At 53.0% G+C, this 24,750-nt stretch overlaps 11 protein-coding genes across 11 annotated transcripts; 5 read left to right on the top strand and 6 right to left on the bottom strand.

The window, feature by feature from the left end:
* Positions 1-790: 790 nt before the first annotated feature.
* On the bottom strand, positions 791-2,467 carry BX661DRAFT_174976 (GTP cyclohydrolase N terminal-domain-containing protein). Its single transcript, XM_051533960.1, has one exon. It carries the CDS (start codon positions 2,228-2,230, stop codon positions 875-877), a length of 1,356 nt encoding a protein of 451 aa, XP_051394900.1. The 5' UTR covers positions 2,231-2,467; the 3' UTR covers positions 791-874.
* Positions 2,468-2,698: 231 nt separating this feature from the next.
* BX661DRAFT_1244 (uncharacterized protein) lies at positions 2,699-3,069 on the top strand. Its single transcript, XM_051532430.1, has one exon. It carries the CDS (start codon positions 2,778-2,780, stop codon positions 3,003-3,005), a length of 228 nt encoding a protein of 75 aa, XP_051394899.1. The 5' UTR covers positions 2,699-2,777; the 3' UTR covers positions 3,006-3,069.
* BX661DRAFT_174975 (uncharacterized protein) lies at positions 2,699-4,316 on the bottom strand. The gene is made up of 2 exons (XM_051533959.1): positions 3,913-4,316; positions 2,699-3,892 (listed from the first exon to the last, which is right to left on the bottom strand). Exons 1-2 carry the CDS (start codon positions 4,152-4,154, stop codon positions 3,133-3,135), a joined length of 1,002 nt encoding a protein of 333 aa, XP_051394898.1. The 5' UTR covers positions 4,155-4,316; the 3' UTR covers positions 2,699-3,132.
* Positions 4,317-4,858: 542 nt separating this feature from the next.
* On the top strand, positions 4,859-6,302 carry BX661DRAFT_174973 (mitochondrial ribosomal death-associated protein 3-domain-containing protein). The gene has a single exon (XM_051533958.1). It carries the CDS (start codon positions 4,985-4,987, stop codon positions 6,206-6,208), a length of 1,224 nt encoding a protein of 407 aa, XP_051394897.1. The 5' UTR covers positions 4,859-4,984; the 3' UTR covers positions 6,209-6,302.
* On the bottom strand, positions 6,237-7,508 carry BX661DRAFT_174971 (uncharacterized protein). Its single transcript, XM_051533957.1, has 2 exons — positions 7,351-7,508; positions 6,237-7,198 (listed from the first exon to the last, which is right to left on the bottom strand). Exons 1-2 carry the CDS (start codon positions 7,395-7,397, stop codon positions 6,334-6,336), a joined length of 912 nt encoding a protein of 303 aa, XP_051394896.1. The 5' UTR covers positions 7,398-7,508; the 3' UTR covers positions 6,237-6,333.
* Positions 7,509-7,894: 386 nt separating this feature from the next.
* BX661DRAFT_202319 (Dos2-interacting transcription regulator of RNA-Pol-II-domain-containing protein) lies at positions 7,895-11,235 on the top strand. The gene is made up of 2 exons (XM_051538502.1): positions 7,895-8,108; positions 8,239-11,235. The coding sequence occupies exons 1-2, from the start codon at positions 8,021-8,023 to the stop codon at positions 11,172-11,174; spliced, it is 3,024 nt and encodes a 1,007-aa protein (XP_051394895.1). The 5' UTR covers positions 7,895-8,020; the 3' UTR covers positions 11,175-11,235.
* A 60-nt stretch (positions 11,236-11,295) lies between these two features.
* BX661DRAFT_195141 (uncharacterized protein) lies at positions 11,296-15,773 on the bottom strand (the record flags this gene model as incomplete). Its single annotated transcript, XM_051537918.1, has 7 exons — positions 11,296-12,384; positions 12,414-12,529; positions 12,586-13,748; positions 13,784-13,908; positions 13,968-14,462; positions 14,513-15,581; positions 15,736-15,773. 7 exons carry the CDS (start codon positions 15,771-15,773, stop codon positions 11,296-11,298), a joined length of 4,095 nt encoding a protein of 1,364 aa, XP_051394894.1.
* Positions 15,774-16,126: 353 nt separating this feature from the next.
* Positions 16,127-18,519, top strand: BX661DRAFT_174966 (oligosaccharyl transferase STT3 subunit). The gene has a single exon (XM_051533956.1). The coding sequence runs from the start codon at positions 16,215-16,217 to the stop codon at positions 18,474-18,476; it is 2,262 nt and encodes a 753-aa protein (XP_051394893.1). The 5' UTR covers positions 16,127-16,214; the 3' UTR covers positions 18,477-18,519.
* A 33-nt stretch (positions 18,520-18,552) lies between these two features.
* Positions 18,553-21,862, bottom strand: BX661DRAFT_174965 (armadillo-type protein). Its single transcript, XM_051533955.1, has one exon. It carries the CDS (start codon positions 21,602-21,604, stop codon positions 18,593-18,595), a length of 3,012 nt encoding a protein of 1,003 aa, XP_051394892.1. The 5' UTR covers positions 21,605-21,862; the 3' UTR covers positions 18,553-18,592.
* A 74-nt stretch (positions 21,863-21,936) lies between these two features.
* Positions 21,937-23,725, top strand: BX661DRAFT_174964 (glycosyl transferase family 4-domain-containing protein). The gene is given in 4 exon segments (XM_051533954.1): positions 21,937-22,318; positions 22,357-22,822; positions 22,894-23,567; positions 23,582-23,725. 4 exon segments carry the CDS (start codon positions 22,079-22,081, stop codon positions 23,684-23,686), a joined length of 1,485 nt encoding a protein of 494 aa, XP_051394891.1. The 5' UTR covers positions 21,937-22,078; the 3' UTR covers positions 23,687-23,725.
* On the bottom strand, positions 23,718-24,630 carry BX661DRAFT_174963 (ribosomal protein L16p/L10e-domain-containing protein). Its single transcript, XM_051533953.1, is given in 2 exon segments — positions 23,718-23,990; positions 24,002-24,630. 2 exon segments carry the CDS (start codon positions 24,474-24,476, stop codon positions 23,809-23,811), a joined length of 657 nt encoding a protein of 218 aa, XP_051394890.1. The 5' UTR covers positions 24,477-24,630; the 3' UTR covers positions 23,718-23,808.
* Between the last annotated feature and the right edge of the window lie 120 nt (positions 24,631-24,750).

Here is a 24,750-nt window from a genome sequence, read left to right as displayed (position 1 = left end):
ATAAAACAAAATAAAAATAAAGAACAAAAAGCAGCGCATGTGGTGTTTGACTGTGTTGAATTGCGTATACTTTAATTGATTTTATTATGGCAGACATGTGGATGTTTATTTTTCAAGTGACAGCATTATGTACTCTTTATATAATGATAATTTTTTGTTTTGCAACCAATTCTATACCTTTTTTGCAGTGCTCGCGTGGTATGCGCCAAATAATAAACCAATTTTCATTTTCTCCATTTTCTCGTTTGGCTTTTTTTACTTGTATATAATATGAATGCCTACTTATTCATTCATTGACCACTTTGAATTATTATAGTTTTCAATTCAATATTTAGCAGCAACTAAACCAATTTTGCAAAACAAAAAATGGAACAACAGACATATTACAACATATCGGTTACTAATTACGAGCATCCACATGTAGCCCAGGGTCCACCACACGTTGACATGTTTGCTGTTTCATCAGGCACAACTGTTGAGAGTGTTATAGAGGAGTTAAGGAAAAAATTAAAGCCAAGACATGAATGTAAATTTGCGCTGTATTGTATTTTGGACTTACCAATTCGTCTGCATAAAACAAATAGAATTTCAGATTTTACCAACGTTACAAACAACTTTATTGTTAAGCAGGTACCACTAGGCTAGGGTATGCATACTTTTGCATACCGTTTAGTTTTCCAGTACTAAAAATAACCTTAAAACATTAGTTGAGTAGCCTAAATGATGTTTTACTCTGTAAATCGTAACAGTGGGCCGAAAGCCGCCATAACGTATTTCTTTGATTATCAACGTTGGTACAACAATAGTATGATATTGAAAAATTAAAAAAGGAATAAAAAAGGGATTAATGCAGAAAAAGGAAAGTAATATACTATTAGTGTGCAATCTCGTCCCAATTACGACCCTTGACAGCCTCCAGGGTATCAGCAGTGGGCACAGCACCGGTAGTAAAGTATCCATCTGCGATCTTGGCCTCAATCTCCACTTTTGAGTCCGCCGGCATTCTCTCTTCAGGGATAGACACACGCTCAATAATCTCAATACCAGACTCTACAATGGCCTCGTATTTCATATTCGACATGGAGATGAAGCGATCAATGCGCGAGACACCGAGCCAATGCAGGATATCCGGCATCAGCGCCTGGAAGCGCATATCCTTGACGCCAGCAACAAACTCCGTGCGCTTAAAGTAATTCGCCGCAGTGTCGCCACCTTCCTGGCGCTTGCGCGCATTATACACCAAGTACTTGGTCACTTCGCCAAGCGCCCTGCCTTCCTTGCGGAAATAAACAACGACACCGACACCACCGTTCTGTGCCTCGCGCGCGCACTCCTCGATCGAATAGATCAAGTAGGGCTTGCAGGTGCAGATGTCGGATCCAAAGACATCGGAACCGTTGCACTCGTCGTGGACGCGCATGGTCAGGCGTTTGGTTGGATCCGAGATATGCGCGGGGTCGCCGAAGATATACACGGTGAGGCCGCCGATCGGTGGCAGGAAGACCTTAAGGTCCGGCCGCGTGATGAGCTCCGGGTACATGCCCCCGGTGTCCTCGAACAGTGCGCGGCGCAGGGTCGATTCCCCAATACCAAATCGCTTGGCGACACCCGGAAGGTGCCAAACGGGCTCCGAGGCCACCTTGACGACCTTGAGCTCTCCACCCTTGGTGATGATGTCGCCGTCGCAATGCAGGATACCCTTGGCAATGGCGTCGTCGATCTCAGCTAGCTTCATGTGCGCCTGCGTAATGGCGATGGTCGGACGCACGTCGATGCCCTTCTCAAGGTGCTCGTGGTAGTGCTCAACAGTAGCATGGCCCCAGGGATCCATCGAGACAATCTTCTCGGGATCTGACCATGCTGGGAACGGCCCAATGATATGGGTGGGCTCGGTCAGACCAAAGTCCGGCCGGTGCGTCGGTGACAGTGCCCCAATAGCCACTGCGAGCGCGCGGTAAATGCAGTAGGAGCCACCGCCGGCGCCGATGGCGTTGCGCTTGCCAAAGCTGTCTTGTTGGCGGGAGACCACTACGGGGCCGCGCTCGGCCGGGGTGGCTGCGCCCCAGGTGAGCGGGATCGGGTCAATGCCTAGCTGCGACGGGTAGGTTGTCAGAACGACGCGTGAGGTGTAGAGCTGCTGGGGTGAGAACTCTTCCTCCTTGGGAGACTTGTGGGACTCAACGGCCGGATCGGCGGCCGTCGGTTGGGTGCTTGCTTCACTGGAAGTCATAGAGATGGTAAAACAAAAGGTTTACAGTTCTTGTGCGTAGGAAAGAAAGATTGGAGATGTGTCTTGTAGTTTGGTCTTGGAACTTTGTTGACTTATTAGTTTATTATTTTACTTGGCAGAGTAGAAGGGAAGACGGAGCAGAAAAGGAGTAGAATCAAGAGGGGAATTTTGAAAAAAGTGAACGACGAGAATGCAGCTGACCATTTTATACCCGTTCAATAGTAATACAATCTATCACTATTGTTGATGATTTATTCTCCGCTCAAGAGCTAAATTATTCATGTTTTTATTTTCCCATCGATTCCAACATTTGACTCATGTGGTCAAAACAATTAAAAAAAACTTAGTTTAGTTTTTCTGCTTTGTTTGTTCACCTCGTCCGCCAACCTATCATTTGGGAGGCAGACAAGGGAGATATGTTCTTGAACAGCGAACAATCAAGAGAAATTGGTTCCCACACACACGTCTCTTTCTCACACACAAAAATAAAAAAAGCCGACAGTTCGTGTATCACATTGCCAGTTTAGATTGTCCTTTAGTGCAACATATGAGTGATTTGCAGCCAACAAAAATGCATATATTTGCGCGTGTGTGGGAAATCAGAAAGGGTGCGCTGGGACTTTTTTTATTTTATTTCCGCCTGGTCTCCCGTTTTACAAAAAAGAAAAAGTTAAATCATTTTTTGGAACATATCGGACAATTTTTTAATAGCACGGCTACGACCTTTATAATGATTGTGTCCCTAGCTGCGAGAGGTATCCAGAATAAAAAATGAGCGAGAACAAATATGTGTATCTATTCAATGCACTTTGATTTCATCTCCTTTTTTGAATAGCAAAATTAATTATAAAACACTTTTATTTACCAACGTATTATCGCAAAATGCATCTCTTTCACTAAAGTTACTGCTGTGGCGCGGGCTTTACTGTTTTCTGGCGCTCGTCGTTCATCCTCTCGGTATACTCAGTCCTAAAGGACTTGCTCGTACCCATGGTCATGCCTAGTTTCATCTCAGCACCAAAGTCCGCAGCCAGCTCACTCTCCAACCCTGTGCCCTTGTACATATCAACGATCCTCCGGCCCCTGCCAACAATCTCCTTATCGGTCACCTCCAGCCCCACCAACAGCTCCTTGGCCAGAACCACAGTTGACACATTCTTCTCCTGCGGAATAAAGTGCGGGCCGATCTGATTCAACGCAATGAAAAAGCACATCATGACCTGCTGCAGCACCTGGGCGATCTCAAAGCTGGTGCGCCGGGGCATCACCCAATGCAGGACATGAATAACCGCGGGCTCCGTCAGCCGGGTCATCATCAGGACGTCCAGGGCGAGGAAGCAGGCAATCGCCAAGTAGCGCCAGTACGTGCCGTAGACGCCAATGCCAAAGACCTGTACGCCGATGCTTCCCAATATGTACACCAGATAGACGCCCAGCCGCCGTGGCAGCGCTGCCAGAATAAAGTCGCCTGTGGACTTGCAGGACGCGCACGCAACCGCGGCTTCTCCGGCGCGGTCATAGACAAAGCGCATTATGGGGTCGGCCAGCACCTTGTAGGCGCCCTGCACGTGGATAAACAGCCCCTCGCTGCCGGGGTTCTTGTCAGGATGCAGCACGAGCGACAGTCGCCGAAAGTTCGACCGCAGCTGCTGCGGTGCGTAGCTCCGGGGTCCAGCCCGAACATCGTGTAGTAGTTGGGCGCCAGGCCCTTTTCGGTGCTCCAGAGAGTATATCCGAGGTACAGGAGGATAACGAATATGTACGAGAGCCGCTGGTGCTGCGCGTGCTTGGCTGTGTTTGGGTGTGGCACCAGATGTGGGGAAAACCGCCGGAGGATCCAGTGGAACGCTACGAGCGTGCATTTTGCCGCGAAGGGCGGGAGTAGCATCCACCCGAATATGCCGCCTATGTCGCCGCCTGCCATGGTTCTTTTTTAAAGTGAAAATGAAAATGAGTCTTGAATTGAAAATATAAAGGCTAATGTAACGCAAAATAGATAAAGGTAAAAATAAAAAGTACAAGTGCAGCTAAACGAAATACACAACACGGTTACCAAAAAAGGAGGATGCCGCTGCTCAATGGAAACGGGCCGTAAGCCTTAGCAAAAAAGCAGCCCCTTTGCATTATTTCCCTTTGTGGGTCACGGGAGTCGCAACTTAAAAAAGGGCACAGTGTACTGGCTCGGCTCGTAATTGATGCAATGCCCGAGCTGATACTTTTTGGCCTAATAAAATGCTGATCTGATTTTTGATTATTGATTTTTCCATCAAAAGCAAAAGTCGTTTTGCATAGTAGTGATAAGCAGCAAGCTTATTTTGTTGGTCCTGTATCCTTTTCTTTAGATCATTCGTAACAAAACCCTGTGTGTTCGCCCTCGTCTCCCAATTGTCCTTTTTTCAATTCTTTGTTCTCTTTCGCTTTGACTATCAATTCGATATTTTTAATATAAACTTTCAAAAGAATTTTACTATTTTCTCACACCTCTATTCCTTTTTGTTATTGGCCTTTCTTTTTTGATCGAAACAAAAAGAATGTTTGTTGGAGCCGCACATTTTGCCCGGTCTGTCGTCAAGGCGCCAAAAACCTTGCGGTCGCCGAAACAGCAGTCCGCTCGCTGTCCACCACACGGCCACATACTCAGAAGAAAGGAGGTAAAGAAAAAGAAACAAAAGAAATTTGTTTGCCTTGTTGCTCCAAATAACACGTTTCTATAAATTCCAGAGCACAAGATTCAAACAAAAAATATGCGCATCAATGTTCTCTGTAGCCGATCGCACACAGTCAACGGCGTTCACAAAGAAGGAGGGCGGCAGCAGCGGCAGCGGCAAAAAGCTGCGATCGGGCACAGCGACCTCGGTCAACCTGCTCAACGCCAACCCGACGTACTACATTGAGCCGGCGCGCATCCAGCTCGCGACGCTGAATGCCAACACGGCGAATGACTCGCATGTGAACAAGTTTATGCAGATCGACGACGCCCTGCTGCAGAGCATCGGCAAGGGTCATTTCCCGGGAACGCTCGGACGGGACTTTAAGCTCTTTGGGCGGCCGGCTCTGCTGTACCGCCGGATCACGCAGCAGCTGGTGGATCGGCTGACGGGCGCGCCGGCACAGCGGGCGACGGTCATCGATGGAAAGAACGGCTCTGGGAAGAGCGCCGAGCTGATGAAGCTTGCAGCGGTGGCGGCGGCGAAAGGCCATATTGTGGTGTACGCGCACTCGACCCTGCCCTGGGTCAACTCCAGCAGGCCATATGCGCCAGCCAACGAGGGCTCGCTGTTTGTCCAGCATGAGCTGACTTTGGAGCTGCTCAAGTCCATCCTGATGCTGAGCAAGGAAGCTCTGGCGCGCGTTGCGCTCGGCCGCGAGGTTGTCCTGGGAAAGAAGACGCTGACTGCCGAGCAGACGCTGGCCGATTTGGTGAGCTTTGGTATTCACACGCCGTCGCTGGCCCACGATGCTCTGGACCAGCTGCTCGCTATGGCCAGCGCGCAGACGCAAGTGCCTCTGCTTGTTGCCCTGGACAACGTCAACACGCTGTGGTGCAACACGGCGTATAGGGACCAGCAGGATGCTGTGTTGCCGGCTGAGCGTCTGCGGCTGGTGCGTGCGTTCCTGCCTTTCTTTGACAGCTCTCGCGCGATTTCTAGCGGCTTGGCAATCGGTGCCACGTCGTACTCCGAGGTGCGGTTTATGCCCAGGGATCTGAAGGAGAGACTCAACCCGCCGCCCATGGTGCCCCTGGCCAACCCCGACGTTGCCAGCGACCCCAAAGTCACCAGGCCGCTGACCGATGTCCCGTTCGATGTCGTCAAGGTCGATCGCATGACCGCGCAGGAGGCATGGGCGCTGATGGCCTTTTACCACAAAACCAACGTCGTGTCGATGCCCGTCACCGAATCGCTGGTGGCCCAGAAGTGGGTTGTTGCCGATGGCAACCCGCGCCAGATTTTTGGCAGTGTCACTTCGTACTTTTGAAGAAAAAAGGGTGTGTCGGCTTTTGATATCCCCGCTATTGAGAAATCCATTTATTTATAAAAAATATGAGAAAAATGAGAAAATTAAACAAAAGAACAAAAGCTCTATTATTGTTTCATTTTTGTTTAGTGCTGGTAGTTGAACAGGCGCAAGAGGTTGCGCTGCAGCATAGACACAGTGACCTTGCCGACCGAAGGCACATAGATCGACGCGACGTCCTTCACCTCAGGCTCGAAATTACGCACACTAGCAAAGTTAACCGCAACCACGCCCTTTTTCAGCAGCCTCGTCGGCAGCTTATACGCAGCAGTCGGCACTCCAGTAATAACCACATCACACAGTGGAATAACGTCCTCAGGCTTCAGATCAGTTACCGTCGCCGTATGGCTATTAATAGACGCGCCCTGCTCGCGCGCGTATATTTGGATGTCATTAATATCGATCGAGTAAACCTTCGCTCCGTCATTAGCCAGCAGCGCAGCCAGCGGCCTGCCGACGACCTCACTGCGGTTAACCACAGCGATGGTTTTCCCGCGCAAGTGGTCGCCATAGGGCAACCCATGGTCATATACGCCGATATGATCCAGCACCTTGACCACAGCCAGGGGCGTGCATGGCAGGATGGCTTTGCGGGTTTTCTCCTCGTCCAGGTACCTGTCGTTGCCATAGAGCTTGCCGTTGTAGACGACATTCAGTCCCTCGACGTCCTTTGTCGGATCAACCAGGTCTTGAAGCCGCTGGTCGCGATCATCGCCGTATACTGGGTAGTATACGAGGATGCCGCTTACCTGCGGGTCTTGGTTGGCATCGTGGATGGCGGATTCGAGTGATTCGCGTGGTACTTGGCGGAGCTCAAAGTCGAGCCCGGCTTCGGCGAGGTGCTTGCTGGAGGACTGTGCGTATTTTTCTGCGTACGGATCATCGTTGGCAAGGAACCCAACGAGCCTGGGCTTGGTCTCCTTTTGGCTCACCTCGGACTTGATCTCAGAACTACAAAACGGAAAAAGGTGGGGGAGAGGTGATGAGGTGTAATTAGCTAAATAATGTTAGGCCGGATGAAGTAGGAAAAAAATAAAGATCTAGGATGGGTTTTTGCTTTCAAAACGGAGGGGTGGAATTGTATTTGGGGATTTTGTACTTACGTGTAGTTAGAGGCAACCTCAGCAGCAAGGACAACTTTGCACGGCATGGTTACAAGTTTTTTATTTGAATGATGGGTTGGATACTATCAAGTTAATGAGAGAAATAATAAAAGTGTTAATATACAAAGAGAGACCCTCTTTAGAAAGTAGGCTAGAAAGAAGAGAGAGACATATTTGTAGCGATAAGATAAACTCACAATCCCCACTTGCTCGCCTCGTCTCGTCTCCAAAATACCAATTTTTTTGTGCTGCATATGGAAAGAAGGCTGGGGGGTTGGTGATCATGCATGCGTATTAAGCGGGCCCCCTCGCAGGTGTGTGATTGGGATTGAGTGAGCCGAATCAAGATAAAACAACTGGCTCGGGATTTACCAGAGTGAGTGAATTTGTTTTAAAAAAATGCCAAACTGAGCCGAGCCACAGAGCCATGAAATCTAAAAAATCGCAGGAAAATAAATCCTGCGCACGCTTCTTGTCGCTTTTCGGCCTTGAAGAACACGATACCGTTACAAGCAACAGCGTTAAACCTCAATTCATTTCCCATGTAACTCGCTCTCTTGTCATTATAAACCTCTTCTACTATTGCTGTATTTCGTACACCTTTATTTTTGCTGTATAATACATATATATTTTTTAGACTTAAAAGAACAGCGGCGCTCGGATAATAAAAATGGACGTACAACGGCTTGTTGACGCATATATAATTGGGCTCGGCGACAACGCCGACAACACAGAGTTCCGTGAAGCCCTGGTATCCCGTACGTACACAAAAGCAAATGAAACAAAGGATGAATGCAACAAATTCACAAGCAAACAGGCGGTATAGGAGAGATAAAGTTTAAATTTGACTGACTTGGTTCTGTTCTTTAACCGTTACACTCATTTTAGGCATAACCAACGGCGACATTTCGCTTCTCGAGCTGGTCCAAGCACTGGGGGAGTACTTGGCCAGCGAGGAAGCCAACCGGCGCAGCAAAGGCCTGCATGTACTCTCCGATGTCCTGAACGATCTCCCCGAAACTTCCATTCCTTCGCAGGCGATCTCCCGACTGGTCCAGTTTTTCAGTGCGCGCCTCTCCGATGCCACATGCGTTCCCCAGGTGCTTACAGCAATCAATGCTCTCTTGCGCCTACCCACCTTCACCGATGAATTCACTGCCGACGTGCTCAATGCATTGTTCAAAGAGGTACACGTGCAGAGCTTCCAATACTCGACGCGCAGCGCCGCATACCAGCTCATTGAGCTCGCCATGGCCAACAACCCGCGGGCGGTGCAGCAGATGGGCGATGCCTTTGTCTTGGGCTTTGCGCAGCTGCTAGATGGTGAAAAGGACCCGCGGTCCTTGATCGTCGCCTTCCAGATTGTTCCCAAGATTGCCGCACTCGTGGATATCCGGAACAACGCAGAGGACCTGTTCGAGGTTGTCTTTTGCTACTTCCCCATCACATTCAAGCACCGCGACGGTGACCCCTCGGCCATCTCGCCCGAGTCGCTGAAGAACGCTCTGCGCGCAGCCATCACTTGCTCGCCACATTTTGGCAAGATGGCAGTCAAGCCGCTGGTCAACAAGACGACAGCAACGGCGACGAGCGCCAAAATTGATGCCTTGGAGACTCTAGCTGCTGGTACTCACCAGTTCTCTGCCGATGCTTTCAAGAGCGAGCTAGAGGTGCTTGTTGAGCAGATCCGCGAGGATGTGGTCATGTCTGCGGACGAGAAAGTAGTGAGCGCGGCGCTTGAGACCCTGGAGGCCGTATACGCCGTGATCTCACCATCGGCGCCCGCTGCCAGCGAGATTACCGAAATAGGAGAGTCATCTTCCCCGCTAGACTACGTCCTCAAGGAGGCCATGTTTCAGCTGACCGGCGATGGGGTCAAGAACCCCGAGCAGATAGGCAAGATCCTGCGGTCCGTCGCGCGGTCATCCGCATACAACTGCTCGGTGGTCTCTGACGCTGTCCTGCCCATCATTATCGAGCGCCTGGAATCGGCCGATGTTCTGACGGTGCGCCGTGAACTGATGGATGTGCTCAACTACGTGCTTTCCGCCAGCTGCGACGTCGAGAAGAAGGCCGAGTGCCTGGATGCTGAGAAAACCAACCTGCTCAATATCTACCGCCCGGACACATCGATCCCGCTGGACAAAGAGTACAGCTTCTTGCACATTGTGCGCCTCAAGGGAATCACGCTGCTCACGCTGCTCCCTGGCTTCCTAAATGAGAACGAAACCGCCGTTGCCCTGCAGACCCTTGCTCGCGCGGCTATTGAGCGCAATGAGGACGAGAACATCAACAAGGAGGGCACGCATCTTTTGATCCAGCTTTCGCAGTCAAACTCTGGCCAAATCCAAACCGTCGTCTTGCCCATGTTCTTTGCAGCCCTGCGCGGCAACATGGTGGCCGCTCACAAAGTTTCCCGGCTTTTGAACGCTCTGGGTGCACTTGGCGTCTCCGCACCCAAGGTTCTTACCCCTGTGCTCGCAGGGCTCGTGGCACTCATTGTCTCTGGTAACTTGGCTCCGCCGCATTGTTTGGCAGCCACATCAACCATCCGCAAAATGGTTGAGACCGTCGTGGTGTCCAAAGATTCGCTGGACCTGTGCTCCGAGCTCATCAGCCTTGTTGTCAGGCCGTTGTCGGACTGGGTTTACGGTCTTGCTGAAAAGACAGCTGCTGTCGATGAGCACGCTCTGTCGCTGCTCGTGCTGGAGATCGCCCGCACCACGGTTTCGGTGTTCAGCAAGCTCGAGGCTGCGACGCAGGAGCAGTACCTTGTGGATTTGTTTGCACAGTACCAGGCTGCCGCTCTGCAGACTGGTAGCTCCCCAGCCACCTCGGCACTCTGCCGCCTTTTGCCGCTGTTCTCCGCCGCCATCTGCTCGTGCTGGCCGCAGACCAAGTTGCCGATCGACAACCTGGGCGCATTCCTCGAGAGCCTCGCGGCCGCCTGTCTGGCCACCGACAGCATCACGCAGCGTGACGCAGGCTTTGAGATCATCGCATCAGTTATCAACAAGACAGGCGATGTCAAGAGGCGCGGCGAGCTCACACAGGTTATCCTGAGGCAGGCGGAGTTGAGTGATTTGAATTCTCAAAGTGTCTCGCCCGTGCTTCTTCGCCACTGGATGGCACGCGCGCTGGTCAGCTGCAACGATAAGAATGGCTATGACTGCGTGCACTGGCTCCTGGATCTAATCTCCCACTCCTCTGTTCATTCTGTGGCTGCCGCCGAGGGATTCAGCATTATTCTCGGCGAACACGACTGGTCGGTCACCGCGGCAACCCACGCTGTGTTCCGCATTCTCTCGAAGCAGCGCTTCTACGCTACCGTTGTGCCCTCCATTACAGCCAAATTCCAGAGCACCACTGATGATCAGGTCAAGACCAATCTCCTCGTGGCCCTGACTAATGCCGTGAAACATATGCCCAAGAGCGTCCTGATGAACGGTATCGAGAGCATCGTACCCCTACTGCTCTCTGCCATCCGTTTGACTGCCGGCAGCTTGAAGGCTGCTAGCATCCGTACTATCATTATGGTTATTCTGGAATCCCCGGATACTTTGCAAAACTGGTTGGTCGCGGACATTGTTCCTCTGCTTGTTGCGTCCATGACACAGGATGATCCGGCGAATACGGTGGAGGTTCGTCGAGCGGCCAATGATGCGCTGTCGCTTGTGCCCGAGAAGTACCAGTACCCTGTTTTGCACACTGTGCGGAAGGCTGTGCTGCGCGCGTTGGCGGCTGCGCGCGATGACCGCAAGCGGCTGGTTCGCCAGGACGCGACAAAGGCGTACAACAAGTGGCTCAGCCTCGGCGAGTCGTAAATAGCAAATATTTTTTGATTGGTTATAGCATGTCAATTTGTTTACATGTCACAATTATTACTCTCAGATATTTAAAATTCAATTGTCACCAGATATGAGCAAAGAAAAAATATTTATAAAACTACGCGCCGACTTCCATCGCCATGGATCCGGCAGTGACAACGGCGGCAGCAGTAGAACCGATAGAAGTGCCTGTGCTGGGCTCATCAAAAAGCAGCGGCCTCCTTGTCGGGCGCACATCGCGATCATAGTCCATCAGCAGCTTGAAAACACCTGTACCCACCGGCATCTGCTGGCCCATGATAATGCGCTCCGACACACCATGCACCATATCGCGCTTGCCAAACACAGCGGCATCAAACAAGTGATCCGTAGTCTTCTCAAACGACGCCAGCATCATGACCGAGTCGTTCATCTTAGCAATACCGTACCGAGTGATTCCCAGAATCTCGCCCTTGTAGCACATGAGATCGCCGAGCAGCATCAAATGGCGGATATCGATAGAGATTCTGTAGTTGTCAAAGATTTCGGTCAGCTCGCGGATCATGATGCGCCGCGCGGATTCGATTCCAAGGTAGCGCAGGTTATCCATCATGTGGTTGCTGTAGGTATAGCGGCCGTCGACTCCGTCCGTTGTCATGGCCTCGATCAAGCTGTAGCCCTCGACACTGAGCGTGTACCCACTGCCGTCACTCTTGCGGATAATGACTGAGCGCTGGGCGGAGGGGACTCCGTGAACAATGATCTTGGGCAGTGCGCGCTTGAGCTTCTGCAGCTCGTAGTGCAGATCCTTCGGGTCCTTTGAATTGGCATACACGTTGATACGGCAGGGGCGCTCCATATGGACATTGTTGCCGATCTTGAGCTTCGGCGCAACGCTGATGGCCTGGCAGATATTGGGCAGTGTAAGCTCGAGCTGCAATTTATGGATGGCATCCATGTCAATCTGCACGGCGATGAAGCACGAGGTCGCAGTGTACACTTCCTCAATGGTCTGCGCAATGTCGCCCAGGTACGTGCGCTCGATGCGGCCCTTGACAATACGTGCCGAAGAGATGTTGGTGTCATTGATGAGCTTGCACTGGACGACCGGTGTGCTGATGTTCTTGGCTGCGTTGATAATCTCCTTGATGCGCGGCACACCCATAGTGACGTTCATACTGGCAATACCGGCGAAATGGAAAGCCTTAAGCGTCATCTGTGTCGTCGGCTCACCGATACTCTGCGCGCCGACAGCACCGACTGCAGTTCCGGGTCCACGCGCGAGCGCTGGTACTTTTTGATGCATATGTCGAGGAAGCTGTCGAGCAATGTGCGCGTCACCAGGAGCTTGTTGTCAATGACCCGGCGGGTGGCTAGTGGCACCTGATCGTCGGCCTTGGCCAGAGACCATGCCAAGATGGCCTTTGACTTTTCTTCGGGCGAATCCGCCGGCTGCTGCGGGCGTTCTTAGGCTTTCTGCCGCGCGACTTGGGCTTGGCAGCAGCGTCGCTGAAAATGTGCTCGGGAGCCTCGTCAAATGCATCGATCCCGTATGCCGCGCGCAGAGATGCAAGGCGGCCGGCGAGCTCGTCGTACAGGAATCCCTTGGTGTGCTCGCGCCAGTCCTTGTTGGTCCAGTCGACGAAGCGGGGCTCCTTCAGCGCCAAGTCGACAATGTGGCGAATCTGGAAGGGCGCCAGGCGCTGGTCGTCCTCTGGCAGCTCCACCGTGTTGCGGGTGTACTTCCAGTTGTGCATGTAGTTGACCGGAATGCCATCGCCCTCGAGACAGTACGGATCAAGCGAATCGCCGCCGTACTCAAACTGGAGCATATTGCCCACTGAGTTGCGCACCGACGAATCATACTGCACACGCAGATCCTCGAAGGCCTTGACCAGACGACGCTGCATGTAGCCTGTCTCGGCAGTCTTAACCGCAGCATCAACCAAACCCTCGCGACCAGAAGCAGCGTGGAAGAAAAACTCTGTCGGGTACAGGCCCGTGAAGAAACTGCTGGCGACGAAGCCCTTGGCCTCGGGTGTGCGCGCCCTCTTTAAGAAAATAGGCAGGGTACGATCCGTGAAGCCGTCAGCAATACGGCTACCACTAACAATCTGCTGGCCGACACAGGCAACCATCTGGCACACGTTGATAGGGCTTCCCTTGGAGCCACACGTAGCCATGATGAGCGGCGCGTTGTAGCGAGTGAGCTCCTCCATACAAATCTTACCCGCCTTGTCACGCACGCTGGACAGCACGCCGGACATCGTGTCCTCGAGGGTCTGCGCAATGTCGCGGCCGGGAAGCGCCTCGAGCACTCCCCTGCGGCTCTGCTCGATGAGACCGTCGCACTCGGCGTATGCCTCCTTGATGAGGTCGTCCTTGCGCTGGCGCAGCTTCTTTCCGGGTGTGACGTCAGAAAGACCAATCGAAAACCCTTGGTTGCAACTCCACCGCGCCGAGAGCTTCGCCAGCCGGTTCATCAGCGACGCAGCGTCGTCCGTGCCGAAATCGCGCAGCGCAATGTAAAAGATCGACTCCTTCTTGCCGTCACCAACGACGCTCTTGTCCAGGGTGCCGCACATCATCTCGCTGTTGCGGATGATCAGTAGCCGTCCTTCGGGCACAGATCAGGAATGGCGGTCTTTTTGAATGACTTGGTCTTGGCCTCCAGGTTGATCTTTAGCTTAAAGTCCTTGTTCGGGCGCATGAGGACGTTGATGACTTGCTTTCCGGACCACAGTGTGCGCGGCTTGATGATGCACGGGGGGGGATGTCGATGTGGAGGTTGGCGTCGAAGCAGTACGAGACGATTTGAACAAATTGCGACCGGTCATAGAAGCGCTCCTTCTGCGTGATCAGGTACGCGGTTGTGATGAAATCCTGCGTGGCACCGATGATGGGCTCGCCGTTGCGGGGCGTGATCATGTTATTCTTGACACCCATGAGCTCGCGCGCCTCGATGCGCGCCTCCTCGGTCTGCGGCACGTGGATGTTCATCTCGTCGCCGTCGAAATCGGCGTTGTAGGGCATGCACACGCACTCGTTGAAGCGGAACGTGCGCCAGGGCATGATGCGCGCCGAGTGCGCCATGATCGACAGTCGATGTAGTGACGGCTGGCGGTTGAACAAAACCACGTCGCCATTGGCCAGGTGGCGCTCAACAGTGTCTCCAATGCTTAATTTGTTTGCCGTCCGCTCGCGAACGTTGTTGATCAAGATAATCCTCTGAGAGTACGCGGCAGACAGCACAAAGTTGGCGCCCGGGTACACGTGGGGCCCGTTTCTAACCAGCTTCTTGAGCCGCTCCATATTGTGCGGCGTGACCACTCGGGATACGTGAGAATCTTCGCCACGCGGTCCGGCACAGCGACCTCGTCGATTCGCATGTTGGGGTCAGGAGAAATGACCGTGCGGCCGCTAAAGTCGACGCGCTTGCCCGACAGATTTCCGCGGAAGCGACCCGCCTTTCCCTTGAGGCGCTGCGTGAATCCGCGAATGGGCTTTCCGATGACGGCCACTGACACACCTGGGACATCACTGTTGATGTACATGGCGATGGCAAGGCCCAGGTAGTCCCATTGCTCCATAATGTTGACTGTGCTCGCGCCATGGCGCATGCCCGACTCAATCAGCGAGTTAGTGAAGATGATCTCGGACAGCTTAACCGTCAGATCGTCCTCATTGCTGGCCCCGTCCTGCGCGACCGACGGGCGGATGCACACGGGAGGCACGGGGATGCTGGTCCACAGGAACAGCTCGGGGCGGCCGCTGTTGGCATTGAGCCCCATCAGCTCGCAGTCCTCGTCTGAAATGTTCTTAAACAGATTGTACACGCGCAGCGGTGTCATCTCCTCTGACTGCGCCTTGCTAATGAACGACGTCAGCTGCGGGTCGGCCTCAGCAGCGTTGGCCAGCGTCTTGCGGAACTCTTCCTGCTCGTCCGCCGTGCGCTTCTGGCGGTACTTGTCGTGGACAATCTTCAGCGGCCCGGCCTTCTTGACCACGCCGTTGGTCGCGCCGCAGTGCGGGCAGTAGGTGACCTTTTTGCAGCGGTCGTTGACGCCCTTGACCAACGCGCGCGTCTGCAGACCGTCGATCCCGGGCATGCGCATGCGCCTGAGCGTGTTGCGCCGATCCCCCTCCTCTAACATAACACGCGAGCACGACTTGCAGATGTCCTGGAGGATCGTCTGCGTTGATCTGAAGTAACCAAAGTGAAACACCGGTACGCAGAGGTCAATGTAACCCCAGTGCCCGACGCAGTCAGTGAGGCGCTGCCCGCAGGTCAGGCATGTGTCCATCTTGTTGGAGACACCCAGGCGCAGATCAAGCACGCCGTGGGGCGCCGGCCGGTGTGACTCCTGGGTGTAGAGGTCGCGCTGGTTGATTTCGACCTCGGCCGCCTGCCGGATTTCGTGCGGGCTGGGAACGCCAAACTGAATGCAATGGCTACAGAAAGAATGAAAATGAAGGCAAAATTGGATAATAACTTAGTCGTTTATATTTTATATTGTATTTGTATGCCTGAACATTGGGTTTCGTTGAATAATTCATTTTTGTTTTCGCCTTTACTTACATTTGCTTGGGCGCCTGAATGAGCACCGGCTCCTTCATTGTGACTTAATAGGCAGGTATGTCTAGCACACGATTCTTAATTAAAAAAGGAGTGTGAATGTAAGAACAAATAAAAGTCAATAAATGCTTGATTGGGAAGACGTCGCAAAGCAAAAAGAAAAGAGAACAGAAATGTGCGCCTTCAATTAAAAGGAAAGGCGTGAAACACAAAAAAAACAATGTCAGCACATGGGAGAAAATTCACAGATTAAATATTCAAATCGATCAGCCTATTCAATCGCTGCCATTGCATGCTGTCATTGGTCCACTGTTCTGGAGAGCATACAAAGCTTACTGACGTTTAAATTTTACTTGTTTTGTTTTTCGTGGACCGACTTCAAAGCAAGGACTGTTTTCTTTTTAATTCTCTCGTCCTTTGCAAATACTTTATTATTTTTCCTCTTTTATTACTCTATCATTTCCCGCAATCTGCACGCAACAATGGCGAAAAAAGTGTTTGGGCTGACGACAGTCGACCAAACCTCGCTTCTGCGCATTGCCATCCTCGGCCTCATTTCGCTCGTGGCCATCGGGTCGCGCCTGTACTCTGTGATCCGCTTCGAGTCAGTCATCCATGAGTTTGATCCCTGGTTTAACTACCGCACGACGCGCTACCTCGTCGACAACGGCTTCGACAAGTTCTGGAACTGGTTCGATGAAACTGCATGGTACCCGCTGGGCCGCGTCGTCGGTGGCACTCTGTACCCGGGCATCATGGTGACCTCGGCAACAATCTACAACGCGCTGCACTTTGTGAATATTCCTGTGGACATCCGCAACGTCTGCGTGTTCCTTGCGCCGGCGTTTTCGGCCCTGACGGCGATTGCCACGTATCATCTCGGCAAGGAGGTGAAGAATGCCACAGCGGGCCTACTGGCGGCGGCATTTATTGGTGTCGCGCCCGGGTATATTTCACGCTCAGTTGCCGGCTCTTACGACAACGAGGGCATTGCCATTTTCCTGCTGGTGTTCACCTTTTTCCTGTGGCTTCGCTCGGTCCGGTTGGGATCGGCGCTGTACGCGGCGCTGACGGCGATATCATACTTTTACATGGTCTCGGCGTGGGGCGGCTATGTGTTTATTATTAACCTGGTTCCGCTCCATGTGTTTGCTTTGCTGCTCATGGGCCGCTACAGCAACCGGCTGTACGTCGCCTACTCGACGTTTTACGCCATCGGCACGCTAGCCAGTATGCAGATTCCGTTTGTCGGGTTCCAACCGACTTTCACCAGCGAGCACATGGCAGCGCTCGGTACCTTTGGGCTGATCCAGCTGGTTGCATTTGCCCACTTTGCGCGCACGCTGGTTCCCCCGCAGCAGTTTAAGATACTGCTGCGCGGGGCCATTGCCACGCTCTGCGTCATTGGGCTCGGCGGGCTTGTGCTGCTGACCATGAGCGGCGTCATTGCGCCCTGGACCGGCCGCTTCTACTCGCTGTGGGACACAGCATACGCCAAGATTCACATTCCCATTATCGCCTCTGTTTCTGAGCATCAGCCCACGCCCTGGCCCAACTTCTTCTTCGACCTCAATATGCTGATCTGGCTGCTTCCTGCCGGAATCTACTTTAGCTTCCGTGAGTTGTCTGACAACCACGTTTTCCTTATCCTGTACTCGCTGTTTGCCTCGTACTTTGCTGGCGTCATGGTCCGTCTCATTCTTACGCTCACGCCTATTGTGTGCGTGATGGCCGGTATTGCACTGGCCAACGTCTTTGAGATATACCTGAACCTTCGCGATACTAGGGCTATTGCAGTGGCAGACACAGGGGCAGACGCGCCCATGGCAGGAAATCCCGGCAACTCCGCGCCCGCCAAGGGCCCTGCCAAGACCATCGACGCCAAAGATGCCTCATCCGTTTCGTCAGTGTCCGAGAAATTCGTGCACTCGTCGCCCGCTTTCAAGCGCTTCTACGCGTATTTCCCAAAGATCGTGGTGATGGCGAACTTTTTGTACTTCCTGTGCATGTTCCAGTGGCACAGCAGCTGGATCACCTCATCGGCGTACTCCTCCCCATCGGTGGTTCTGGCATCACGCGCGCCCGACGGCTCGCAGCACATTATTGATGATTTCCGCGAGGCCTACTACTGGCTGCGCATGAACACAAAGCCTGACGCCAAGGTCCTTTCCTGGTGGGACTACGGCTACCAGCTTGCTGGCATGGCCGATCGCACGACGCTGGTGGACAACAACACGTGGAACAACACGCACATTGCCACGGTCGGCAAGATCCTGGCCTCCGACGAGGACACCGCATATGACCTCGCGCGCCACCACGACGTTGACTACGTCCTGGTTGTGTTTGGCGGCATGCTGGGATACTCTGGCGACGATATCAATAAGTTCCTGTGGATGATTCGCATCGCCCAGGGCGTTTACCCGGACGGATTCAAGGAGGCGGACTTTTACAACGCAAAGGGCGAGTATGCTATTGGAGATAGCGCGAGCCCGACTATGCGCAAGTCGCTGATGCACAAGCTCTGTTATTATCGCTTTGCCGATGTCATGGGCCCGCAGGGTTTTGATCGTGTGCGGAAACAGAAGCTTCCGTCGTCAGTTACCCTGGATAACTTTGAGGAAGCATATACGACGGAGAACTGGATGGTGCGCATTTACAAGGTCAAGGATTTGGATAACCTTGGCCGCGACCATCACGCTGTGTCTGCATTCGAAGGGCCGCTTTACAAAAAGGCACCATACTAGCATTTATTAACTATTTGCTCAATAAAAACACACAATTCGAACCTTTTACATAGCACACCATATATGTTTAACAAAACTTTCAAACCCATTTATTTACTTATCCAACTATTTATTTACTATGCACGAGTGTGGGCAGATGCCACCGGCCGGAACTCGACAGGATTCAGGCTCACCGAGTATCCCTCGTCGACAATCTTCACGTTGACATACCGCATTGCATTGCCAGCCATAGCTTTGTAATAGGCCTCAGGCTTGTAAGCAACTGGCACCGAGTCGCCCCTGACGATAAACGCGTCAGACCACGGCGAGTCCGCCCTCTGCTGTAGCGCAACAGCCAGCGTAACCGCTGTGCTCTCGCCCGAACCCAGCGGCAACGAGACCGGCACCGAATCCCACTCGAGCTGCCAATGCATCGGCGACAACGGCTTCAATGTGCCAACGGGCGGGCGGAACGAAACAACCGTCTGAGTGGGTAAACTAACAGTAACCAGGACATTGTGCTGGTGCGCAACCCATGACAAAGATGCGTGCATCTGGAGATTGAGCGGGAACAAGTGGTTGAACTCGATGGTTCGCCGCGCAACTGCCGTTTTCGATATCCTGGCTGATGCGTGCTGGCAGCGACCGGTCGCGGGCGCAAATAAAAGAGGCTTGAAGCGAATGACAAACTGTTGGATTCCCTGCCGGGCCACCGTGTGCTCTCTGACGTGCTGCGCCAAAGATATGAGCCCAGAGATACTGGCAGATCGACCCTGGGCTAGGCTTTCCATGCGTCGTATACGCTGCACAAACTCCTCGTATATCTTCTCAACCAGGCGTGGGTCATACTGCGACATCTGGTGGGCATTAATCCAGCACGCGTGGGCGAAAAGGCGTATGTAGATGAGAGCAAGTCGAGAGTCCAGATCGAGCCCCAATGTGCGCGCCTCGATCTCGTAGGAGCCGTACATGATGGAGGATGTGAGCTCGAGTATGGCTGGTCGCTGGAGCATATTGTCTGCCAGCTGCTGCGCTCTCAACATATCGCTGACAATGCGCGCATAGTGCACCACGGCCTGCCTGCTGTGGTGTACCGACATGTCGGTTTCTTTTATATCCCGACCAAGCTGGCCAAACTCTTTGATGTGCCGCTTGAGTGTGGCCTCGCTGCTCTCCATTCTGCTCGACGGACCGTCGCCTGCAAACAACGAAGGGTTATTGGGAGCAATGCACACTAGCGCCAATGCCTCTTGGATGCTTGCGAAAGACGCGGAGGCTAGGTGCTGGCAGGCCTCGAGCGAAAGCCGCGCTACGGATTTGTCGACGTGCGGGCGCTCGAGCATCTGCCTGACAAAGCCCAGCCTCTCCGGCACGGACTCGGCAACGTTTCCCGGCAGGCAGTCGCGGTATTTGTCACGCAAATACGGTAAGTGGTTGTACACGTAGTCCGGCAACACCGACGCCAGTCTTTGGCGATTAGTGCGGCTGGTATTGAATATGAGAATAACGTTTCCCGCGTAGATAATGTCGTCGATGCGAGCTTCGCGGCTTAGATAGTGCTCGCTAATTCCCAGCAGCGAGCGCACAAAGGCAGAGTCGATCATCTCTGAGTGGTTGCGGCCAAGCGCCCCAAGTACCCGGTATATGTGCATTTGATCCTCAGAGTACTTGTCAAGGCTGACCTTGAATGCCGCCATCAGCTGCGCCAGACAGTCGGACTTTGTCAGCGTAGAAACAGCAAGGAACGCGTAGATGCCCTCACGCATAATATGGCTCGAGTCCTTCATCGCTGACAGCACAATGGACAACTGCTCGTCCGTCAGCCTGATCAGCGCCCGCTCGCCAATGGCAACCAGTGCTCGAATAGCACATAGGCGCACGCGGTCGCTGCTGTCGTTAAACATGTCGACCAGAAAGTCGACGGACTTTGCGGCAAACCCAGTGCTGGCAATGCTCAACTCCGTGATGGACTCGATCGCGGCATCGCGCACCTCCTGGTACTCATCCTCCAGGCCATGGACAAAGGCGCCGGCGGCTCCCGAATCCAAAAGCCTAAACTCCTCCGACTCTACATCGGCGTCGCCCTGGGGCGTCGGAATAAAGCCGCGAGACTTGCCGCCCCTCACGCCGGTGTTGCGCCCGCGATATCCGCTCGAATGGCCGCCACGGGGCACAAACCGGCGCAAATTAGACATGACCTGTTTGCTGAATGTCTGCGATAAAAACTTGTTGTCAACATTTTTGAAGCGGCCGAGGATCGTGCAGGCACGCTGCCGCACAACAACCGAGCTGTCGTTGACCATATCGCAGATCTTGACGAACGCGTCATCGAGAAGCCGGATGGAGTCTGACACCTTGTACTTCTGGATCACCACGGGGTACTCCGGGTACGCGCTGCTGATCGCCCAGATGAGCTCGACCGCGACCAGCCGCACCTGCTCGAAATCGTCCTTAGTCGCCACAACGCACTCGTCGTACATTTCGACTGGCAGCTCGACGCCCATCATGTACTCGCGCAGAATCGCATACAGCGCCGTTTGCCGCACCTTCGGGTGCGCGTCAGTCGTGTACTTGCAGACTATGTCGAACACATCGACTGCAATCGCATGTCTGTCCTGCGGCTTGACCATTGGTAGGATCGCCAGCGAGCTGCAGCGCAAGCGGTGTTGTGAGTGATTCAGATCGCTGAGAATGGCCGCGTCCAGCACGATCTTTGTGTCTGCGGGAATGGGCACCGATGCGAATATTCCCTTGAGCTCGTGCAGTGTGGCCAGGGTCTGGTAGATCTCGCACCGGACAGATTCGTCTGCCGCGTCCAGTGCGTGCACCAGCCCGCAAACGGCTCTCACTGAGTCTATCACTGGATGTGCGCATAGCTGTGCCATTAGTCGCACGGCTACTTGCTGGACTGCGCCGGGCAGTGTTGTTGTTTTTGCTGTCAAAAGCGCCCGCCTGCCGGCGATTAACACGCTGTCTTCGCTGTGTGTGTTTTTCAGGGCCACCAGCACGGAGTGCGCCTCAAAGTAGCTGGTGTATGGCTCGACTGACCCACTGCTGCCAGCTCTGTTGTCGGCGTTGACGTTGGCGCTGGTGTTGCTGGCGCTCTCCGAGACGATGCCGGCCTCTGACAGTGTCCGTTTATTTGACATAGGGCGAGAAGAAGGAAATGACCAAAATAGACGTATATGGGCAGTGGTTGCTGTGGCTGACTGTAGATACTGCTGCTGCCTCTAGAAATAATGTAAGAGTCGATTGGTATATGAAATTTCGGGATAGAAGAAAACAACAAAAGGAGTGGTTTGGAATAACGCACTTGATGATGTTTTGTGCTTCTGGGGCTGATCAGTTGATCGTTGTAATCAGCGTAGACGATGTGCATCGTGACTGTCTGAGCTTTATAAAGCGACGTTGACACATATCACTGGCCAAAGCTTTATTGGCATTTGGCCACCTCTTTCTGCCTTTTGCACGCAAGCATTATAAACAGTCCGGTTCTTTGTTTTAATTTTGTTTGCAACCATTTTTTATCTGCACTTTTGTATAATTTTTTGTATTTTTCATTTAAACTTTGCTTATTCTCTAGACACAGCCTCCGCCGCCAACAGTTATACATCCGGCCGATAATGCTCGACTACAAGAGGATTACGTTGTGCCTGTCGCCTGTACTGCTGGCGCTGCTGTGGCAGTTCCGTGACGAGCCATTGGCAGTGTGTACGTGCATATCTGCGCTGGCAGGCCTAGCAACATGGTGCCTGGTTCCTGCGACTACATCGGCCTTCAAGCGGGTGGGTCTGTCTGGCACAGATCTGTCGAAGCCCTCGCAGCCCGTGCTGGCTGAGAGCATGGGCGTGGTAGCAGCGACAGTATATCTGATAGCGACGTTTCTTTTATCCCCGCACAGTTCCGCAACTGGTGGACCACGCAGGACCCACAATCTGCCGAGCACAGCTCGCATATTTTTCCGTTTGACCGTCTGGGTGAGTACCTGTCGGCACTGCTGTCGCTGCAAAGCATGGTTTTTCTGGGCTTTGCCGACGATGTCTTTGACTTGAGGTGGCGGTTCAAGCTTTTGCTTCCAACCATCGCGTCTATCCCGATTCTCATTGTTTACTATGTCGGTTACGGCGTGACTCACGTCATGGTTCCTGTGTTTATGCGCCCCTGGTTAGGGACCCACATCGTCGACCTGGGCACGCTGTACTACGTGTATATCGGGCTGATGGCTGTGTTCTGCACCAACGCAATCAACATTCTAGCGGGCATCAATGGTGTTGAGGTCGGCCAATCCATTATCATAGCGCTGTCGATCATTGCCAAGGACATCGCCAACGTCAACAGCGGCAATGCGGAAGCCGACTACCACCATTGTTCACCCTATACTTGCTGCTGCCATTTGTCGCGGTATCCTGTGCCCTGTACTACTGGAACATGTACCCAGCCCGTGTGTTCGTCGGCGATACATACTGCTATTTTGCCGGGATGACATTTGCCGTGTGTGGCATTCTGGGCCACTTTTCAAAGACACTGCTGCTGCTCTTCTTGCCGCAAGTATTTAATTTTGTGTACTCTGCGCCCCAGATATTTGGTCTGGTGCCGTGTCCGCGGCACAGGCTGCCCAAAATGGCAGTTGAAAGCCCGCTTCCGCGCCGTCTGGTTGCAAGACTGCAGCAGGAAGCAAACTCGGACCATGCCTCAGCCCCACCTTCTGACTCTGACTCTGGCTCTGAAATTGCCGTCGGAGCCCTTGCGCACGCCGGCTCAGACGCGCAGCGCGAAGAATCTCCCAGCCATACTAGTGGCACTCACCGGACCTTGTCAACTGCGATGCTGAGCTTTGCCAAGGGCAAGTCTCTCAAGTCTACGAAAGATGCATCAACAGTGGCTGGCTCCCGCTCTCGGTCTCGGTCCTCGAGCGCCAGGGGCAGCATGAGCGGCGGATCCATGAATTCCACCGCGTACATGGTGCCCAGCAGAGCCTCGCTCGAAGGGGCAAAGCCACTGGGTCTGACTATAATTCGGCTATACGAGCTCATTGGAATTGCGGACGTCGAGCGGGACGAGCAGGGCAACATGGTCAGCGTCAACAACCTGACGTTGCTGAATCTGGTGCTGGTCAGGTGTGACAGCTCAATGAATCGCAGCTGAACAACCGCATCCTGTTGATCCAGGTGCTCAACTCTGTGTTGGCGTTCATCATCCGCTATCGTCTGTCGCACTTGTTTTATTTCTAAACCCCTGTAAATACACTTTGAACGAGCACGAAAGAGAAAAGTAATTCATATATATTTTTGTTTGTCTTTGAAACGGATTCGTGTATAAGCGCATCACGTTCCATGATCCTCTCATTTTTTGTTCACTTGGCCTGCTGGAACGGAATCGTTGTCGGCGGCATATTGGCCTTCTTCGGCTGCTTGGTGGCCTCGTTCTTAATGACAAACTCTGTCGGCACACCGAGCTTGAACCCAGCCTGGCGCAGCGCATCCTTCGCTAACTCATTGTTCAGACCAGGGCCCTTGAGCTCAAAATAATCTTGTCCTTGGGAACACGGCAAGCCCAGTAATCAAACGCACCCTTTCCCTTACCCATTCGAACCTCCGTACCCTTAGTGGTGACGGGAATATCAGGGAACACACGCAGCCAGATCTTCAAATCCTTGATCGCCTTCAGCTTGCGCTTCAGCGTCGCGTGAATCGCAGAGATCGTTTTGGCTGACAAACGTAGACCTAGCTTGACACGCAGGCCATAGTCTCCGAACGCCATGTAGTTTCCCTTGGTGCTTCCACCGGTACGCACAGGCACGCGACCCTTCTGCGCCTTCTTGTACTTCCGCCGGCGCGGCTGCAAGTTATGTAGTCCGCGAATCTGAATCGGCTGTGAGGTGTTGAGTGAGAGCCTCATTGCTGGCACGACGGCTGATGCTGATGTTGCGATCTTGCTAGTTGGTGCGCGCGCAAAGAGCGAGACGCCACTGCTAGCTACCCGCGACCGCAAAATGTTTCCTGCGAATCTCTGGGCCCACATTACGAATTGTACTAAAAAATAAGTCGATTGAGATTGGACACAGAATCAAATACAAGAGAGTGAAAAGGGAAGAATTCGAATTAGCGCCGCACACTGTTGTGATAGAAACCTTTCGGAAACCTTGTGTTTAAGTGAATGGGAGCGATAACTTCTGTGGAAAGTAAAACTTCTTAATCAGTCCGCCTGGAGATTAGGATCAGCAGCGAGCTTGATTCTTGATTATTGGGACTTTTTATGGGCTGTGACGCAGAAACAGCTGTCACTGGGGTCTTGA

This window comes from Kickxella alabastrina (assembly GCF_025024165.1).
Source record: "Kickxella alabastrina strain RSA 675 chromosome Unknown BX661scaffold_1, whole genome shotgun sequence".
NCBI classification, from domain to species: Eukaryota; Fungi; Kickxellomycota; class Kickxellomycetes; order Kickxellales; family Kickxellaceae; genus Kickxella; species Kickxella alabastrina.
The sequence above is the reverse complement of the archived record's forward strand: the minus strand, read 5'-3'. Positions and strand labels throughout refer to the sequence as shown.

Excerpts from the sequence above, each read along its gene's own strand:
- BX661DRAFT_1244 (XM_051532430.1), top strand. The coding sequence starts at position 2,778 with ATGAGTGATTTGCAGCCAACAAAAATGCATATATTTGCGCGTGTGTGG.
- BX661DRAFT_202319 (XM_051538502.1), top strand. The coding sequence starts at position 8,021 with ATGGACGTACAACGGCTTGTTGACGCATATATAATTGGGCTCGGCGAC. Across the intron at positions 8,109-8,238 it reads CCGTGAAGCCCTGGTATCCC|GCATAACCAACGGCGACATT; the intron begins GTACGTACACAA and ends CACTCATTTTAG.
- BX661DRAFT_174971 (XM_051533957.1), bottom strand. The coding sequence starts at position 7,397 with ATGCCGTGCAAAGTTGTCCTTGCTGCTGAGGTTGCCTCTAACTACAC. Across the intron at positions 7,199-7,350 it reads GAGGTTGCCTCTAACTACAC|TTCTGAGATCAAGTCCGAGG; the intron begins GTAAGTACAAAA and ends TCCGTTTTGTAG.
- BX661DRAFT_174964 (XM_051533954.1), top strand. The coding sequence starts at position 22,079 with ATGCTCGACTACAAGAGGATTACGTTGTGCCTGTCGCCTGTACTGCTG. Across the intron at positions 22,319-22,356 it reads TGGGCGTGGTAGCAGCGACA|TTCCGCAACTGGTGGACCAC; the intron begins GTATATCTGATA and ends ATCCCCGCACAG. Across the intron at positions 22,823-22,893 it reads GGAAGCCGACTACCACCATT|CCCGTGTGTTCGTCGGCGAT; the intron begins GTTCACCCTATA and ends ACATGTACCCAG.
- BX661DRAFT_174973 (XM_051533958.1), top strand. The coding sequence starts at position 4,985 with ATGTTCTCTGTAGCCGATCGCACACAGTCAACGGCGTTCACAAAGAAG.
- BX661DRAFT_174965 (XM_051533955.1), bottom strand. The coding sequence starts at position 21,604 with ATGTCAAATAAACGGACACTGTCAGAGGCCGGCATCGTCTCGGAGAGC.
- BX661DRAFT_174975 (XM_051533959.1), bottom strand. The coding sequence starts at position 4,154 with ATGGCAGGCGGCGACATAGGCGGCATATTCGGGTGGATGCTACTCCCG.
- BX661DRAFT_174966 (XM_051533956.1), top strand. The coding sequence starts at position 16,215 with ATGGCGAAAAAAGTGTTTGGGCTGACGACAGTCGACCAAACCTCGCTT.
- BX661DRAFT_174963 (XM_051533953.1), bottom strand. The coding sequence starts at position 24,476 with ATGTGGGCCCAGAGATTCGCAGGAAACATTTTGCGGTCGCGGGTAGCT.
- BX661DRAFT_174976 (XM_051533960.1), bottom strand. The coding sequence starts at position 2,230 with ATGACTTCCAGTGAAGCAAGCACCCAACCGACGGCCGCCGATCCGGCC.